The sequence below is a fragment of the Muntiacus reevesi genome, chromosome 14, assembly GCF_963930625.1.
Source record: "Muntiacus reevesi chromosome 14, mMunRee1.1, whole genome shotgun sequence".
Taxonomy (NCBI): domain Eukaryota; kingdom Metazoa; phylum Chordata; class Mammalia; order Artiodactyla; family Cervidae; genus Muntiacus; species Muntiacus reevesi.
Genome location: NC_089262.1, coordinates 59,738,034 through 59,755,381, shown reverse-complemented (window position 1 = coordinate 59,755,381; position 17,348 = coordinate 59,738,034). Strand labels below are relative to the sequence as shown.

At 48.3% G+C, this 17,348-nt stretch overlaps 1 protein-coding gene across 1 annotated transcript; it reads right to left on the bottom strand.

Moving 5' to 3' along the window:
- Positions 1-2,382: 2,382 nt before the first annotated feature.
- TMEM171 (transmembrane protein 171) lies at positions 2,383-12,277 on the bottom strand. The gene is made up of 4 exons (XM_065905555.1): positions 12,148-12,277; positions 8,999-9,708; positions 5,018-5,159; positions 2,383-2,653 (listed from the first exon to the last, which is right to left on the bottom strand). The coding sequence occupies exons 2-4, from the start codon at positions 9,639-9,641 to the stop codon at positions 2,458-2,460; spliced, it is 981 nt and encodes a 326-aa protein (XP_065761627.1). The 5' UTR covers positions 9,642-9,708; positions 12,148-12,277; the 3' UTR covers positions 2,383-2,457.
- Between the last annotated feature and the right edge of the window lie 5,071 nt (positions 12,278-17,348).

The window sequence follows — 17,348 nt, the reverse complement described above, 5'->3', positions numbered from 1 at the left end:
TGACTTCATCAGTGAAGCCAAAACCATAATGAAATACCACTTCACACAAAGATAACGATAATAATCATGATAATAATATTAACAAAAATAAGTGGTGCTGAGGGTGGGGAAGAATGGAACTTTTGTACATGGTTGGTGGGGATATAAAAAGGGGTAGCCTCTGTAGAAAACAGTATTCAGTTCCTCAAAAACTCAAAGGTCATGTATGACCCAGCAATTCCATATCTATATATATACCCAAAAGAACTGAAAATAGATACTCCAAAAAATACTTGGACACAAATATTAATAGCTACACTATTCACAACTGCCAGAAGGCAGACACAACCCAAATGTCCATCATGAATAAACTGTGGTTTATACACACAAAGGAATATTATTCAGCTCCAAAAAGGAATGAAGTATTGATACATGTTACAATGTGGATGAAGCTCTAAAACAGCATGCTAAATGAAAGGAGACAGACACAAAAGTTCAGATGTTGTATGATATAACCTATATGAAGTACCCAGAAAAGGTAAATCTAGAGAGAGAGAGAAGAGGCTGGTAGTTGCCAGGGGATGGGAAGGAAATAATGGGGAGAGCCTACTTACTGGGTATGGGGTTTTATTTGGGGATGAAAATATTTTGGAATTAGAGATGGTGACTATACAACATTGTGAATGTACTAAACACCATTGAATTTTTCCCTTTAAAATGGTTGATCTTATATGACTGATTTCACATAAAAAAAAAAGTTAACTGATAAAAAGACAAAATCAGTAACAGCCCGCCAGATGGGTTTTCAGAGCTGTCATACTTTTTTAGAAACTTAATAGGTGAAGGATGCATCTTCCTATGACTAAAGGATTCGTCCCAGCTTGACTGCCCAAGCCTCAGTCCTGCAATAGACGTCTCTTGCTTAGGGTCCCCTTGCAATGCTGTGGCTTCATCAGCTCTCACTTGGCTGAATACTGAGGAGATGGATGGAGGTAAAACAGACCTCTCCCACCAGAAGGTCAAACTTATACCTAAGCATTTCTAGCTGCCATTTAAGTTTACTAGCATATAAAAGTAAAACGCCCAGTTACAAACCCTAACGTTGAGTCATTAAAAAGGCTCTTGATTATATATGAGAACTTGTAAGTGTTTAAAACTTAATTCTACCTAGAAGTTTTGGCTTAATCATTTTAAACAAGTAACAGAAGCAAGTGGTGATAATCTACCCTTTGTCCTAATTTTAGAATGTGAATAATTAACCTTCCAGGGGGAAAAAAAGCAGAATTTTAAGAGCAGTTCAATCCAATAAATGTTCAGTTTAGAAATAGGTCGGTCCTGCTGGTACAGACTGTTACTCCTGATTTATTGCAGTGGCAATTCCCATGAAATCAGTCATTACTTCAGTTAAACTATTGAAGCATTAACGCCTTAAATTCTGCTTTCAGGCACTTAAATATTGGATAATACTGATTTTTATGGGAATTATGGTAAAAAGGGCTTGTGGTAAAAGGCATAAAAAGTTACATTGTTGCTACATCAAATTTTGTTAACAAAAATGCTAAGTTCCTACAAATTTTCGATTCTAAAAATAAGTTTTTCCCAGGTAAAATCGAGAATAGTGATTATTGTTTAAGGTTTATATCTAGAATAAATATCTATTATAGTACCCAACTATACAAGTGTTTTTGTTCAGCAATAGGCTTACACGAATAAAAGCTGGTGGTGCAGACAGCTGGGCACCTTCTAATACAGAAAGACTCATCCTTCCTGAACCTCTATGGGGGAATCTAGTTACCAAAATGTCCCAAGAAATTTCTTCTCCAAAATGTCACATCATTTTAAGAAGGCTTTCAGGCATCAGAGTGTTAGTAACTGCCCCAGTGTAGATTACCTAGTTACCCTAACTACCTTCTTTCAAAATGAAAAGAAAAGAAAAAAGGAATAGGAAGAGGAGGGAGAAAGAGGAGAGGGAAGAAGAGGAAGAAATAATAAATGAAGAGAGTCATCTGGTTTCCCTGCCCCAGAAGCAATTAACATTGGAAACCCAATGGGCCAAGCTAAACATTAACCACTGGTTTTGGTTGGCCTTTGGCAGCACAGGGGAGAGATATCTACCTGGCTTTCAGAAACCAGCTGGGTGAGTCCAACATCTAACCTCACCATTGAGAAGCAATGTGACCTTGAATAAGTTCGTCAGCCTCTCTGAGCCTTTGTCTCTTCACGCACCAGTACAAATGATCCCACCAATCTCCTGGAATAGTAGGTCTCAGTGAGAGAACCTGCTTAAGTTCCCATCTGGAAGCACCCTGCCTCTCCCGTGGTCTAAAGCACTGACGGCTTAATCTGGAAGGTTTGTTCCTGATTTTGATGCTATACCAAGAAGTCAGGACACAGCTGATGCTACTGTATTTTTTATTAGAAAACAAATTAAATAAAATAGTGATTGATTCTATATAAAATTGAACACGAGTCCATGGTTCATGGCGGGGAAGGCTCAGAAGATGGAGGCAAGGATGTGGTAGCAGCAGTTTCTTTCTCTTCGTATCTGGGAGGCAGTTCGGACAAGAGGTGGAGAGTGTGGGAGGTCTCAGAGGATGAAGCGGTCCCAGAAATCGTATATATCGATTCACAATCTCTCTCAGAGGCCGTGCCTTGGCCCTCAGGAGTTGGGGACCTATGAAGATGAAGAGGAGGGAACATGAACGGGAGAACAGGGAATCAGTCATCACGCTTAAATACCAGGTTCTGGTCACATGTTTAATTAGATGCATTTGGAAGCATTTGCAAGGGCTTCCAGAGTAATTTCTCGCCATATATATTTTGCATAGATATGTTTTAACTTCTTACCCCTTACTGTCCTTAGAGCTGATTGTAATATTAAGACGGTTTCACTCCTGTTGTCATTCCCCTTGTCATTGAGAAGACAAAGAGTACAAACATATAGATGCCTTTCAAAAAAGTACATGCACATACACACACAGCTACTCCTCTCTGCTATTTCATCTGGAGACAGCTAACATAAGGGAGACAAACTTGTGCAAATAAAAAATTAAATCATTAAGCCAAAAGCTTGAAGGGAGGTGGGAAAGGCATACTGGTTAATGGTATGGGCTCCAGCAAAGGGCAGACCTGCATCTGAGTTTCCACCCTGCTGCTTTTGAGCTGTTTGATCTCTAAGCCTCAGCTTTCTCATCTGTAAAATGGGGGTGATGACAGTGTGTACCTTCTAAGTAACTATGAGAATGATATAAGGTAATGGGAGAAAAGCCAGACTCTGGCATAGTGGCAGCAGGGGGAGTCATTTTTAGTAGAAGTAATGGACAACTATCTATTTATCTCTGTGAAATTCATTACTGGAGAAAAGAATACAAAAATTCACAAACAGAATTCTCCAAATTCCAGAACCTAACCTCCCTTTCATCCACACAGGGCAACTCCTGCATTCGTCCCTGGTTGGATCTCCAGCTCACCACCCAGTTTGGAGCACTAGACTGTGTACCCTAAAACACGAATGACCAGGTAAGGCAGCACTCATCCCGAGCACGCTCGGGTCCCTAGCAATCTCTTGGGTCCCGCTTCTCACTGCCTTTAAAAACTGCGTGTCTCAAAAGTCAGTTTTCACTGAGTGCGGCTCTGTCCTGGGAGATTTTCCAGCCATCCCGCCTTCACTTCCTACACCCTGGGTTCCCATCTGGGGAGGGACAGTGCCTGCCCCAGCCCTGCTCGTCTGGCGTCTCCCAGAACTCCTTCCTTGTCCGAGGATTCTCCACAGGTCTCTGACGCCTCTGCCCTCTTGGTTTCAGCTGCCTCTTTGCCATTCCGTCTCCAGGACCTCAGTTCCCTCCAAGCTCTGGCCCGTCCAGTCTCCCTCCAAGGCCCACGCCTTGCTCTCCTTCCACCGCAAGCCAGCCATTCTCTTCTCCTGACTATACGAGCCCATTCCCATCATCCTCAGTCAGGGACCTTCCCTGTTACTGTCCCTCACCCTTGACGTCACGACCTCTGATTTTCCCATCATCCTCCACCACAGATTCCCTCCCATACTCCTCCTCCCCCTTCCTTTTTAAAAAAAAAAACAACAATGCTCTATCATTTTATTTAATTTGGCCACACCACACAGCACATGGGAATCTTAGTTCCTTGACCAGGGATTGAACCCACAACCCCTGCAGTGGAAGCACAGAGTCTTAACCTCTGGACCACCAGGAAGTCCTGCTCTTCCCTCTCCAATCACCACAGTCCCAGGCTCCTGTTACTCCAGCCGGCCCATGACCGTGAGTCAGCCTCCTAACTGGTCTGGCCGCCCTCAGCCTTTCCCCAATCAGAGCTGAGCTAACCACTGCTCATATTCCGTTTCTGTAACTCCTCAACCTTCAATGGCATCCCTCTGCCTCAAGAAAAAACACTCACGTTTACACTGTTTAATGTGACCCCAGGCAGGCCTCCTAATTTGTGACATGTGGGAAGCCTGGGGGATGTAAATGGGAATCTAACATTTCTCTTCAAGCAATCTGAGAAGACTCTGAGGCCCAGGGGGCAACTTAAAATTGAGGAGAGAAGACTGGCATGCTCAAGGCAGGGTGCAGGCTGATTTCAGTCAGTCACTCAAGTATCCCCATTAGATACTGGAACCTCTGTACATTCTGGGGTCTCCTGGGACCCCCACACCTCCCACAGTCCACAGCAGCCCAACTTAGCAGGGGCCTCCCGAGTTCTGGTCCAGCACTTGGGCTGGCTGACAGGTGGTTCAGCATTTTGAGGCCCAGTTCTGCTACAAGCACAGACAGATGCCTGGAGAAGGCTTCACATGAACCTGGCATAACCACTCTTATAATTTTTAATTTATGTGCTACCCAAAGTTTCCTGAAAGGTGCTGTGAATATTAAGATGATAATTCTAACATCATGAGAGCAAAATAGACACTCCTCCTTGATGGTTACACCTGTATCACAGCATAAAGCTGACTTGGCCTGAAGACAGGCACAGGCCTGAAGTGGTTCACTGTTTCTACAGTTCAGGTTCAAACGGAGAGTCTTACCCAGAGTGAAAAATACTGTAATATGAAGGTGGGCGTTCATCTGGCAGCAAACCGTCAGCCCCAGGACTCCGAGTAGTGGCAGAAGCTGAAGACTCAGGAAAGTAAGGTGGTGGAGGGGGTGGGAATATGATCACGGCATCACCTAAAGAAACACCACATTTTGTTGAAGATGGATGAGTAAAAAATGTAAGCAAATGAGCGAGAGCTAAAGACATTAATTATACCTTTGACCCATATATAGCAAAGGTCAGAACACCAGAACTGAAAAGTGGGCAATTCAAGTTTACAGAGGCAGAGAATAGAGGTTACTACGGAACTGGAGGCAAGGGCGATAGAGTTAGAGTTTAATGGAGGCAGAGATTCTGTTCAGGATAATGAGAAACCTTCAGGAACTGATAATGGTGATGGCGGGTTGTACAACACGGTGAATGGACCGAGTGCCACTATACACTTAAAAATGATTACATTGGTAAATTGTAGGTTATATCTTTTTTTACCATGTTAAAAAGAACCGAGCTAACATTTCATAGCAAGTCTCAGCTAAAGCGTTTCTCACAAGTGTTTGCTAACAAAGTTCCTTACCTCCCCTGGGATGTCTACTGCTGTAAAGTTTTTCTCATTTCCAACTTACAGTTTTAATTCTTCAAAAGTCAGCTGTTGGGTAAAGTGGCTCTGCTCCTCAAATGCAGTTTCAGCCTCTGAACAAATGACAATACAGCCACAATATAGTCCCTCATCCCTATTTCCACAATGTGGTTTCTGTTCTTGCTGAGTTTTTTATCTACCGGCGTTTCTTCCAAGCTTTATCAAAGACTGTCAAACTCAAAGAAAAGCTAGGGTTTTTTTCTCCCCTGCATTTTTTACTGCCACTGTTCACTCCAGAACACATTCCTGTGTTTTGGGAAGGAGAACAGGGGACCAGATACAAGCTCAGATTCTAACTCAAAATGTACTAGATGAGTTTCCCAGAACCTTCTAGACATGTAGTGGCACCACTATGAAGAGGTCTGAGGGCAGCCTCTGCTAAGGTGGCCACTCCACATGACAGCTCAGGAAGAAGGGAGGAGCAAAGAGGATTTTACTTCCCCTTCAGGGAGGAGACTGGTTTATATTGGTGGCAGTCCTGATGCTCGCAGGGTTCTCTAAAGCCACCGGGGTTCCACTTGCCAGTTACTACCTGGCGTGGCCCAAACAAGTCATTTGCCCTCTTTAGGTCCCAGCCTACATCTGTAAACTGCAGGCAGTAACTGCACCTGCCTCAGAGGAAGATAGGAGGACCAGATTCATGTGAGGGGTTAAGACGGTGCTGAGCATGGAACAAGCTCTCTCAGGGATCACACACACTCAGAGGGACTTTTTCTGCAGCAAGCGGCACCTGTCTGCATGTCTGAAGAAACACTCCCAGTTGGCCATCTGGCCAGTGGTTCCACTCTCCAGCTTGTTGCCTCAAATGCCTCCCCTGCAGAAAATGCATAAATTCCATCTCTCTTTCTGCAAGGAGATGGCAATTAGAGCTTCAAATATGCGTGGCTAACTGAAGCTCGAAAGACAACAGTGGTTGTCTTGGGATTCTTATTTAATTTTTTCAAAAGGTCTTGGTAGGTGAGAGGAAGGTAGGCTGAGTGTTCACTTTAATTACACACTGCAGGACCAAGGAGCTGGAAATAAGCCTCCAAAGCAGGCCAGTCACCTATCAAACACAGACAAGGAAGTACTCAGCCTCCAGCCATCTCCGAGGCTTGCCCATCCCTCTGCCAGGCCTGCGCCCAGCCCTCTTGCTGTCCCTGGGGTTTCCCTTTCACTATGTCCTGCAGGACTTGATGTCCTCTGTGAGTTGACCAGTCATCTGCGGGTGTGTCCAGGGTCCAACACTAGGTGTGCCCGCAACATGCATACCATGCATCTTGATTTATCTACTCTGTCTTCTAGTCTGCAAAGAGCTGAATTCTGGCACTTAGATAAGATTTGCCTCATATCACCCTCAATTTCCCTCATAAGGCAGAACTGACCATTGATAGACAATGTCCAGAGTCTTAACAATTGTGCTAAAAGGCATGATTTCTAAAGATGTAAATCCTATTCCAGAATATCAAAGGAGAGAAAGACAGTTAATTACAGTGCCAGATTTTCACAAATTTGATAGGACTTAAATGGTTATATGGAAAAGATTTTAAACTCTTCAGTGCCAACGTCAGGACAGAAACGCTCAGGAGTCACCGTACCCCTGCCCCAGCCCTGCTCCCAGCTCCCCCTAATTCCAGTCACCAGGAGTAAGGCTGGACCCCCAAACTCCCTGATAGTAAACCCAAAGGGCACACCCAATATGCCCCCACCTAAGTGGAAGAACATGAGTGTCCCATGAATATATTTACTTGGCCCGCACTGTGTTCCCCAGAAGAACTAAGAACACCTATAATATTGGGTGAGCCTTTTCATCATTTAACAATGACTCAGGACACCAGGTGAAGGATGAAGACTGCAGAAATAGAATTACAGCAAGTGTCCCGGGAGGGCCTATGTGAGCATATGTGTGCCCACTGCCTCACTTAGGATCCTGGCTCTGCCACCTGCTAGTTTGTGACCTTAGGCCAATTATTTGGGATCCTTGAGCCTCGGTTTCTTCACCTTTTACATGGAGACACTTAAGTGTCTGCCACAGTGGACTGTTGAGGGCATGGATGAATTTCACATGACAGGCTCTTGAAGAGTGCACACTAAAACACTTAGATCGTTATTTGGCCCAAGAATAAGCTCTGTATGTGTGTTAGCTATTATTAACAAATAACTAGTGTTGATGTCACTGTAAGTATATAAATGCACAAATAAGTAAGCTGGACGCTTCAACCCTGATCGAACACAATGCTCATCTGTAAATCCACCTGCCCGTCCTCTCTGAAGCCAATACCATGCAAGGCCCACAGCCTGGGGAATCCCCCCAGTGAGACCTGCCGGCTCAACAGACAGCCTCACCCAAGAGAAACGGTTCACTTCTTCCCTGTTCCCTCCACAGTTTCTGCTCTGTAATCCCGTTTGCCCACCCAGCCTCTTAGATGTTAAGGCTGTGCCTTCGGGGTGGGAGACTGAAATAAAACAGCGATTTGCAAAAATAAGCAGCGATGGAGGCTTTTCTTTCTGTGTGAAGGTGAGACCAGAGCTCCTGATGTGGTTTTGCTGGGGACTGCCTCTGGGACATGGTGATGCAGGTCTTCTGCAGGGGGACCCAAAGGGAATCTCTGGGCATCCCATGGGGAAAGAAGTGACCAGGGCAGTCACATTTCATCTGTATCTATGCCCCTGCTCCCAAATTTCGCCCTGACCCTGAAGTCAAGGACAAAATTAGAGAAGATGAAGAATAAGGTGGACAACAGTACAGAAGACTCCTTCAAAATGTGGAAGACCAATGGATTTGCAACAGACTCAGAATCCTAGAATCAGTGCTGCCAGGAAACTCAGAAGTGCAGTGTTCATTTTACAGACACGCAAAGTAAGGCCAAGAGAAGTTAAGGGCTTCCAAGGGCAGCCAGTCAAGGATAAACAGTGATAAGAACCCACGTTTTCAGCAACCAGAAGTGCCATTAAGTATTTGGTGTGAGAATAACAGGGGACACAGGGTCACGTGGCAGGTCCCTCAGGTGACAGAAGGCTCCCAGGGTAGCCTCAAGGATCCTCTCACTGTGCTCTTCATCTGCCCTGCAACCTCAGCAACAGTCACAACTCAATGTCCTGATGCTTTTGTTAGATAACAGGGTGTTGCTGGGAGGAAAGCACGTGCTGAGGGATACCTATGGGGATAATGAAAGAGGCGGAACCGTGTCTGTGTGCTTCTGTGTGTGTGTGTGTGTGTGTGAGAGAGAGAGAGAAAGAGAGAAGGACAGACAGAGAGGATAGAGGCGAAGAGAGAGAATTGAGGCCAGACCCAAGAGCAGCCTTGATGCTGCAGCCACGGTGATATGAACAAGCAAAGGAAAGACAGCGACCCACCTACAGTCACCTGGACAGGCTCCAGGCTCTGGGTTTGTCTCTCTTCACTTTCAGAAGCATCCTGGGTCCCATTCAAATCGTTTCTCTTCTTAACGTGGGCGACCACGAAGAAAGACAACCCCACAAGCACAATCAAGGGCCCCAGGACCTGCAGGGACAGGAGGCCACAGACCTGGGGCTCCGAGTCAGCTGTGTCTGTCTCGTTCAGCGGTTCCTGCATCCAGTCTGAGCCACACCCAGGAACCCAAATGCCCAGTACGCTGATGAGCATGCCGCTCGTCAGGAACAGAAACCCAAAGATGAGGCACTGGACAAACTGGCGGCTCTCCCCACAGAGGAAGGCTCGGTCGGAGTCCCCCTGGTTGTTGCCTCGCAGGCGCGCCTCAGTTCGCTGAAGTCGTGCCCGGGAGCGGGCCAGGATCACAGCCCCCAGCCCAACCACGGCACACGCCGGCCCAGCGATCTTCAGCACCACGCTGCAGTCTGGGAAGGTTTCGTATTGGCACGCCTGGAACCCAAAGATGGACAGCAGGACTCCCACGCACAGCAGGATGGCACCGACGACGAAAAGGAAGAAAATGAGCTTGCTGACATGCCTGTCTTCCTGGACCCCGTCTGGCTCGGCAGCAGCTGCAGGAGACATGGCCAGGAGGGGCCCCTTGCCCGAGGTGGGTGGGATGTGTGTGTTCCCTTCGATGGTTTTACCAGCTCTGCAGACATCACCAAACACCAAATTATAAAATGGGCACAGGTGTTCCTGACCCGCCCTGTTCTTTTCCCAAAATCACACTAGGATGAAATCATAAGGAACAACTTTGTGCAACTGATACGCTGTAGAGCAATGAGTTGGTTCCTGAGTCAGAGGAATTGGCATTCAGAAACTCCTGAATATGTAATTTTATAAAGATATGTAAGAAGGGGAAATGTATTTACCACTCACCTAAGAGTATCTTGAAAACTCAAACCCATACAACAAAAGTAACTGGGTGTGGCTTTTCCCGTTATGAGTCTTATGGACTCACTTCCCCAGGAAAAAAAAAACCACACACACACACACACACAATGGTAAGTGAAGGAAGAACCATACGGATTTTTGATTTATTGACATCCCACATTTCATCACAGCTGCTCTGAGCATTTCCAAGTGGGTAAATTTTCTCCTTCAGTAACTAACTTTCCATTTCCTGTTTTAGACTGCAGCAACTTTCCATTCCTGGCTTTATTCTAAGGCTCCATCTACAGAAGACCCAAGTTCAACAGTTTCAGCTGAAGGTGAAGGCAGTTCAGGAACACAGTGAGTTTGGGAGCTTTTAAGTTAATTCTGTCAAAATGTGACTCTTGAGACCTCAAACAGGCACACACTGGGGCCGCCCTGAAATCTGGTGGTCTGGTTACTGGGTCTCGGATGACTTGGGGGGTTCTAGCACAGCGGCCCACGTAGCCCCTTGTCCCCCAGGTAGGCAGGCGGCTTCCTGCTTGCCTTCCTTCGTGGTGCCACCCACTTCCACAAAAAGTTTCGGCCGCATTAAAAATATGCAGCCGATAAAAATCACCAGTTACAAAACACTAAACAGCGACAGAACTTTGAAAGAGTATACATGAAATCAAGTGGAAAAGCACCTTCCACCAGACCACCCAAGCCCTGTACTTCAAGGGTCTCCTATATTAAATGTACCTCTAAAGAGCTGTCTACTTTATACAGACTGACTTTATCAGCCAGTTACTTTGTCTTATGCTAATGAATGGAATATTTTTCCAGGACCCTTCTAGTCAGGGCACTCAAAAAGACAACCCCAGGGTGAAGAACATATTCACTTACTCAAAGAAAGAAAACTTGAAAAATATTTTATGCCACCCGTGATCCTATGAAAGAGCTAGAAATTGAGTCGCTAAAGCCAAGGCTATCTTGACAAACACAAATCATGTGCAAGTAGCGTCAGTTTCAGTAAAGAAAGGAAACAGCTGATCTTATTCTAGGAAGTACTTTTCCAGGAATAAGTAAGATAAAATCAGAAGGAAGTTGGAGAGAGAAGGAAATAGAAGTGGGACACAAGCTTGTGCTTTAAACTTGGACCAACTATATTTATGAAGATGAAATTAAGCTGAAACAACACTTAAAGTATTGCACTAATTAAAAAAAAGAAGAGACTGAATCCCGTAATATCTTTTGCTGGTCTGGAGACAGAGGTGAAGGGTGACTCTGTGCTACAAAGCCCCATCAATTCATTGCAGGGTGGTGTTTGGACTCTGATGTGAGTCACAAGGCTTCAATTGCCTTAAGGCCAATTCCCAAATACTAGTAAAGCCTAAATTTGGATGTGTAGCTTCCCTTCCACGGACTCACGGACTAAGTACTTGGCATAGGTAGTTAATTCCCCATTCAAATTAGTATGTTCATCCATCTCTCCGCACTCCCCCCCGCCAGCCCCCGACCACGAATGCACTCACAAAGTGGCACAGATATCTGCAGTAACAGGAAAGGAAACCTTTCCCAAATACCAGCCTACACTTCATTTCCCCAAAGCCAAATCCGCCTCACAATGCTGTTTGCCAAAGGCCATTTCCAAATGAGCAGCAGGTCGCCACGTCCAAAGCGCTGTGTTTGGGGGCTGACGCAAACAGAGGCAAAGCCCTCCCTGGGAAAGAGCTTTGCGGGTGTGGAGCGCCAGAGCTCCCGCGGGAGCAGGTTTAGCGCGGCTGCTCCGCGCGGCGCCGCTCCCCGCACCCCGCCTGAACGCTAAACAGCGCTGGCCCCGCGGCCGCAGAGCGCGGTCCCCAGGGGTGCGGAGGAGCGCGGGGCCCGGGGCGCTTACCTGAGGCTCGGTCCTGCGAGCGCGCTGCCGGCGCCGGCAGTCGGCGGGCAGCACGGGCCGTGGGCACCCGGCAGAGCGCGGCGCCCGCCCCCGCCCGCGGCCTGGCCGGCGCCCGGCGGCCCCGCGCTCTCCCACCTGCGCGTCGGGGCGCGGAGGGCGGGCCGCGCGGTGTTTACAGAGGAGGCGGTGCGGGGAGGCGCGGGGCGCGGGCAGGGCCGCGCGGACTGGCCGGAGCTGGCCGCCGCCGGGTGCTGCCCTTGCGGGCCACAGGCGCGCCGGCCCCGGGGGGGAGAGTGAGGGGCAGCCTCGGGGCCCGGGCGGCTTCCGCGTCCGTACCCGTGCGCGCAAGGAATCCGGGAAAAGTGCCCCGCCGCCGCCACCTCCTTGACCTCTGGCCCTCGGGCAGGGGGCGGCAAGTTGGGGTTCTCCTGGCTGTCCCAAGTCACAAGGCGACGGTCGAGATCCAGGCGGCGTGTAGGAGCCGGTTCCCTTCCGGGCCGAGAGCCCAGAATTTGGGCTGCGAGTGGGGGAAAAGGGCAGCTCCTGCCCCTCTCTTCGGCTTGCCCGCCGCCTAGGCAGGGGTCCCCGGGTTCCCGCCGCTGCGCCCTCTGCGACGGTCCCCCCAGTGGCCTGTGGCCCTCCTGCCGCTCCGGAGCTCTTGGCCGGGGTCCGTGGAGCGAGCCTCTTGCCGCGAGCGCCCGGACGAACAGGTTATAAAGACACCAGGTCACAGAAACGTGCGCTCCATTAGCGTCTGAGACAAGGGTCCTCGCTGCCCGAGCCGTTCGGACCTTCCGTCCTAGCTCCGACTCACGTATGGTCACAGTCCCTCTTTGCCATCGAACTCCCTTCCCGGTTCTCAGTCGCTAGTGATGTGCCGGAGTTAAACTGGTAACTTTGCCCTTGAACCAGGCGGTTTCGGGATGGGTTTGCTAATCCCCGTGCTATTTGTAACCTGCCCCGTATAACACGTGACACGGAATTAACTGTGCCAGTTTCCACACCAGAGGTCAGGGCGCCGTGAAAGGTGAGTCAGGCTCAAACAGGGCAGCGCCCTGAGCCCTTCCCCATCCCTGCCTCTCCTCTCTGGGGTCCTGTCCACTTCTGAAACCCAGTCGGGAGTTCACACCCATTGCCTTAACCTTTTGAAGGAGTAAGCACTTTGCATACCTAATACAGCAAGTTGTCCCCAGCCGTTTCACTTCCCCTGCAGTGAAGAGTGAGTTGGTTTAGCTGATTACAGAAGTGAGAGGGAGACTCGAAGAAGGGGCCAGAGGGAGGCAAACAGGGAAGGGTGGCCACCTGGGCTCTGCGCCCCATGTGCTGGGTGGGTGAGACAGGGCTGCCTCGGGGAGGAAGGCTGGCAGGTCCAGTGGGAGGGATTTGCCCGGCCTCTGACCCCAGTGCCCGAGCATTATTACTATCCTGAGTATCACACCCCTTGCTCTGGGCCAGGTTCTGTTACCTACTTCACCTACATACAGCCTGTGTGTGGTTCTCCGCTATGTGTCTCCAGCAACTCCAGAGAGCTTACAGGCGACAGGGGAGCTAAAAAGCTCTTTTATCAGCTGAGGTCCCGCAGCCCTAAGAGATGTAAAGTGACCCCCACAACTGGTTAACGGGGAGCACGGGCCTGAACCAGATGTACTGACTGTTCCTCCCGGGGGACACCTGTCACCCAGAAGGACACACAATGCCACAAACTCAGAAAATGGCTTTTTTATTATGTGGCTTTTTGATCATTACAAAACAGACACTGTTCCCAAGGACGCTGCGGCAATCTGTGTCCGGGTGGAGCTGTCCTGGTCAAAGTGTCAGGTTCTACCACCTGCTGGACGGGCCTCCAAGCACGCCCAGCTAACGAACAAATAATCAGCAGTGGTGATTGCACAACCGCAGGGGCGTGCAGCTTTCTAAGAACACAGTCCTGAGTACAGGATCTGCCTCTCTACACAGGCCTGCTCGCAACTCCTTTCTGTACAAGGGGCTTTCCTTCTCCTTCCCCTACGCATTTTTTCCTCCTTCCTTATTTGAAACTCAATCTCTGGCCCCGTCGTGTGTGGGCCTGCGAGGGGCCTGTTGATACAGCTGCCCCTCCGGTGCCACATGACTGCAGGCTGGCCACACATGACAGATTTGAATGTACTGGCACCAAGGACAATCAGATTAGCCTCCACTTGGGATGTCTGCTGCTTGGACTGTTTGTGTCTTTTGGAGCCTGTTTGACTAAATTAAACTCCTTGGAAACCAAGTATGAAAGACGTACCCACCAGCCTTTAAGGTGCTTATCTTTGTAGCAGACCTGTTTCTTAGGAGATTGGATGACCTTGTCGCTATCTAAAACCTGGTGGCCTTTTCCAGCCCATGTGGTATGAAAAAAGATCAGTCCAGTCTGAGTCTTTAGAAAAATAGCATCAGAACAAGCCTTAAAAATGGATGAATCTTTAATTCAGGAAGTGAATATGGAGAGTAAAGCTGAGGAATGCATCCATTTATTCATTCAGCAAATATTTATTGAGTGCTGACTATGTGCCAATAAGAAACACAAAATCCTTTTGCCTCATGGAACTTGTGTTTTTAGTGAGGAGAAAGGCAATGAAAGAAATGTGGAAATTACACAGAGTACTAGAAGGTGATTGGGGGTCCCAGGTGGCACGGTGGTAAAGAATCTGCCTGCCAATGCACGAGACGAGGCTTCCATCCCTGGGTTGGGAAATTTCCCTGGAGTAGGAAATGACAACCCATTCCAGTATTCTTTCTGGGGAAAATCCCCTGGACAGAGGAGCCTGATGGGCTACAATCCATGGGGACGCTACCGAGTTGGACACTGCTGAGTGATTGAGCAGGTGTGCAGAAGGTGATAAGTGCTGTGGAGAAAAAGAAGTCACAAGTGGAGATTAGGGAGTGCTGGGGAGATTCCAGTTTCATAGGGTAGTTAAGGAGGGCATCTCTGAGAAAGTGATATGGCAGGAAAAACTTAAGGGGAATGAGAAAGCAAGCATATTGATATCTATCATCGCATAAAAAATGATCTGCAAAGGCAGAGTTTAAACAACAAAGGTTTATCCTCTCTCATAATTTCTGAGGGTTGGGAATCTGGAACAGCTTGGCAGGGCGTGGTTCTGGCTTGGGATCGCTCATGAGGCTGGGGTCAAGCAGTTTGCTGGGGCTGCCTCTTCTGAAGACCTGACTGGGGCTGGAGGATGTGTTTTCAGGGTGCCTCTCCCCCGTGGCTGTGGGCGGGAGGGCCCGGTTTTTCACTCTGTAAACCTCTGTCCACCGCACTGTCTGAGTGTTCTCAGGACATGGCAGATGGCTTCCTCTGGGGGGCGTGATGCAAGAGAGAATGAGTGAGGAGGACGCTGTAGTGCCTTTTATGACAGCCTCTGAAGTTCCGCATCATTGCTTCTGCTTTATTCGGTTCCTTAGAATTGAGTCACTAGGTCAAGGAAAGAGGGATTAGGCCCCACCTCTTGAAGGGGAGAGTATCAGAATTTGTGACTATATTTTAAAACTGTCACAGAGAAATGTGGAGCTATTTGGGGGGAGAAGGGAAGAGCACTTCAGGCAGAGGAAACAGGACAAAGGCCCTGAGGCAGAAGCAGGCATAGTATAGTCAAGGAAGAACAAGAAGCCAGGGTAGTTTGAGCAGGTAAGCAAGGGGGAGAGGCTAGGAGGAGGGCAGAGAGAAAGGGTGTGCATGTCACATCTCTAGAGTTTGTCAGGCTTGGTAGGCCATTGTAAGTACTTTTCGCCCCCATCCCACTCTGTACAGCTTGCAAGAGCTTAGTTCCCCAACCTGGGATTGAACCCAGGCCCCCAGCAGTGAAAGCACAGCGTTCTAACCACTGAACCACTAGAGAATTCCCCATCGTAAATATTTTGAGCATGATGAGAAGCCTTTTCAGGGTTTTTTAGCTGAGTGTGATTGATCTGACTTATTTTAAAAAAGAAAACAGGATTCCGGGTGTAGCCATGGGAGGAGGATGTGGAGATGAAGAGACCATTAAGGAGGCCATTATGAATAATCCAAGAGAGAGATGACCATGGCTACTGTTTGGAGGTGATAAACAATTGAATTCTGAATGTGTCTCATACATCTCAAACATAGAGTCAGCAGAGTTTTCCATGGACTGGATATGGGTTGACCCAAAGGTTTTTGACCTGAAGAACTGGAAACACGGTTGTGGCATTAACTGAGACTGCAGATAGGCAATTTGAGGGTGCGGCTTCACAGATTGGTTTGAAAATTGATGCTTTCAAACTGTGGTGCTGGAGAAGACTCTTGAGAGTCCCTTGGACTGCATGGAGATCAAACCAGTCATCCTGAAGGAAATCAACCCTGAATATTCCTTGGAAGGACTGATGCTGAAGCTCCAATACTTTGGTCACCTAAAGAGCCAAAGAGTTGACTCATTGGAAAAGACCCTGATGCTGGGAAAGACTGAGGGAGGAGGAGAAGGGGGCGACAAGGATGAGAAGGGGGTGACAGAAACATCATCAACTCAATGGACATGAGTTTGAGCAGTCTCTGGGAGATAGAGGAGGACAGGGAAGCCTGGCATGCTGCAGTTCACAGGGTTGCAAAGAGTCAGACATGACTTAGTGACTGAACAACAACTTTGAGATGTCCATTAGACTTCTGAGTGGAGAAGGGGAGGAGGCAATGGAATGTATTGTCCTGAAGTTCAGGAATTCTGAAAGAAACAGCTTTCTATGTCTGTCAGTGATGGTCATTAGAACATCAACAGGGTTGGGCCCATCCTCTAGAAGAGTTGACACATGCATATGTGGCTACTGAGGGCTCCAGGCAGGCAGAAAGCAAGGGGCCGACTGATGCCTGACACTCCCCAGGGCACTGCCAACCCGGAGAAGCAGCTCAGAACTAGTGATTGGCTCAAGACTGTAGAATTCAGTATGCTCATTTTTCAGAACTCACGAGATTGCAGAAAGACAGTTCATCAGTCGAGTCTGCCAGCTTCTAGTTTTTCTTTTCTTTTTTGGTTGCCCTCTGGTTCTGCTCCAGGTTAACCTGAGCATAAAGAGGCATGCATTCCTCTCTTCCAGTTCCTGACATTTCTTGAGGCTCCCCTGGGGCACAGGAATTTGCTCTCGAGTGCTTTCTTGGATCCATGTTTTAACTCATATTCCCAGGACTCTCAGCTATGCCTCTGAACCAGGCTGGGCCTCTTCCAGCGGCCTAACCCGGTGGAGGGTGCTACAGGCAAGGGAGGCCAAGGTTCCTGGGCCATTTTCCTCCTCCTCACCCTGGTGTTAGCTGTTGACCCTGGGGCCTGACAGCTATATCTGAGGTGTGTTAGTCACTTCCGTTGTATCTGACTGTTTGCAAGCCCATGGATTGTAGCCGTCAGGCTCCTCTGTCCACGGGGTTTCCTGGGCAAGAATACAAAGGATGGTTGCCATTTCCTCCTCCAGGGGATCTTCCCGACCTGGGGATTGACCTGGGTCACCTGCATTGCAGGCAGATTCTTTACTGTCTGAGCCACTAGGGAAGGCCTCCATATCCAAGATGGGAT

Bases quoted from the DNA above. Each gene is read 5' to 3' on its own strand.
- TMEM171 (XM_065905555.1), bottom strand. From the start codon at position 9,641: ATGTCTCCTGCAGCTGCTGCCGAGCCAGACGGGGTCCAGGAAGACAGG. The intron at 5,160-8,998 runs GTGGGTCGCTGT...GTGTTTCTTTAG, and splicing joins GCCTGTCCAGGTGACTGTAG to GTGATGCCGTGATCATATTC. The intron at 2,654-5,017 runs GTAAGACTCTCC...TCATCTTCATAG, and splicing joins TACAGTATTTTTCACTCTGG to GTCCCCAACTCCTGAGGGCC.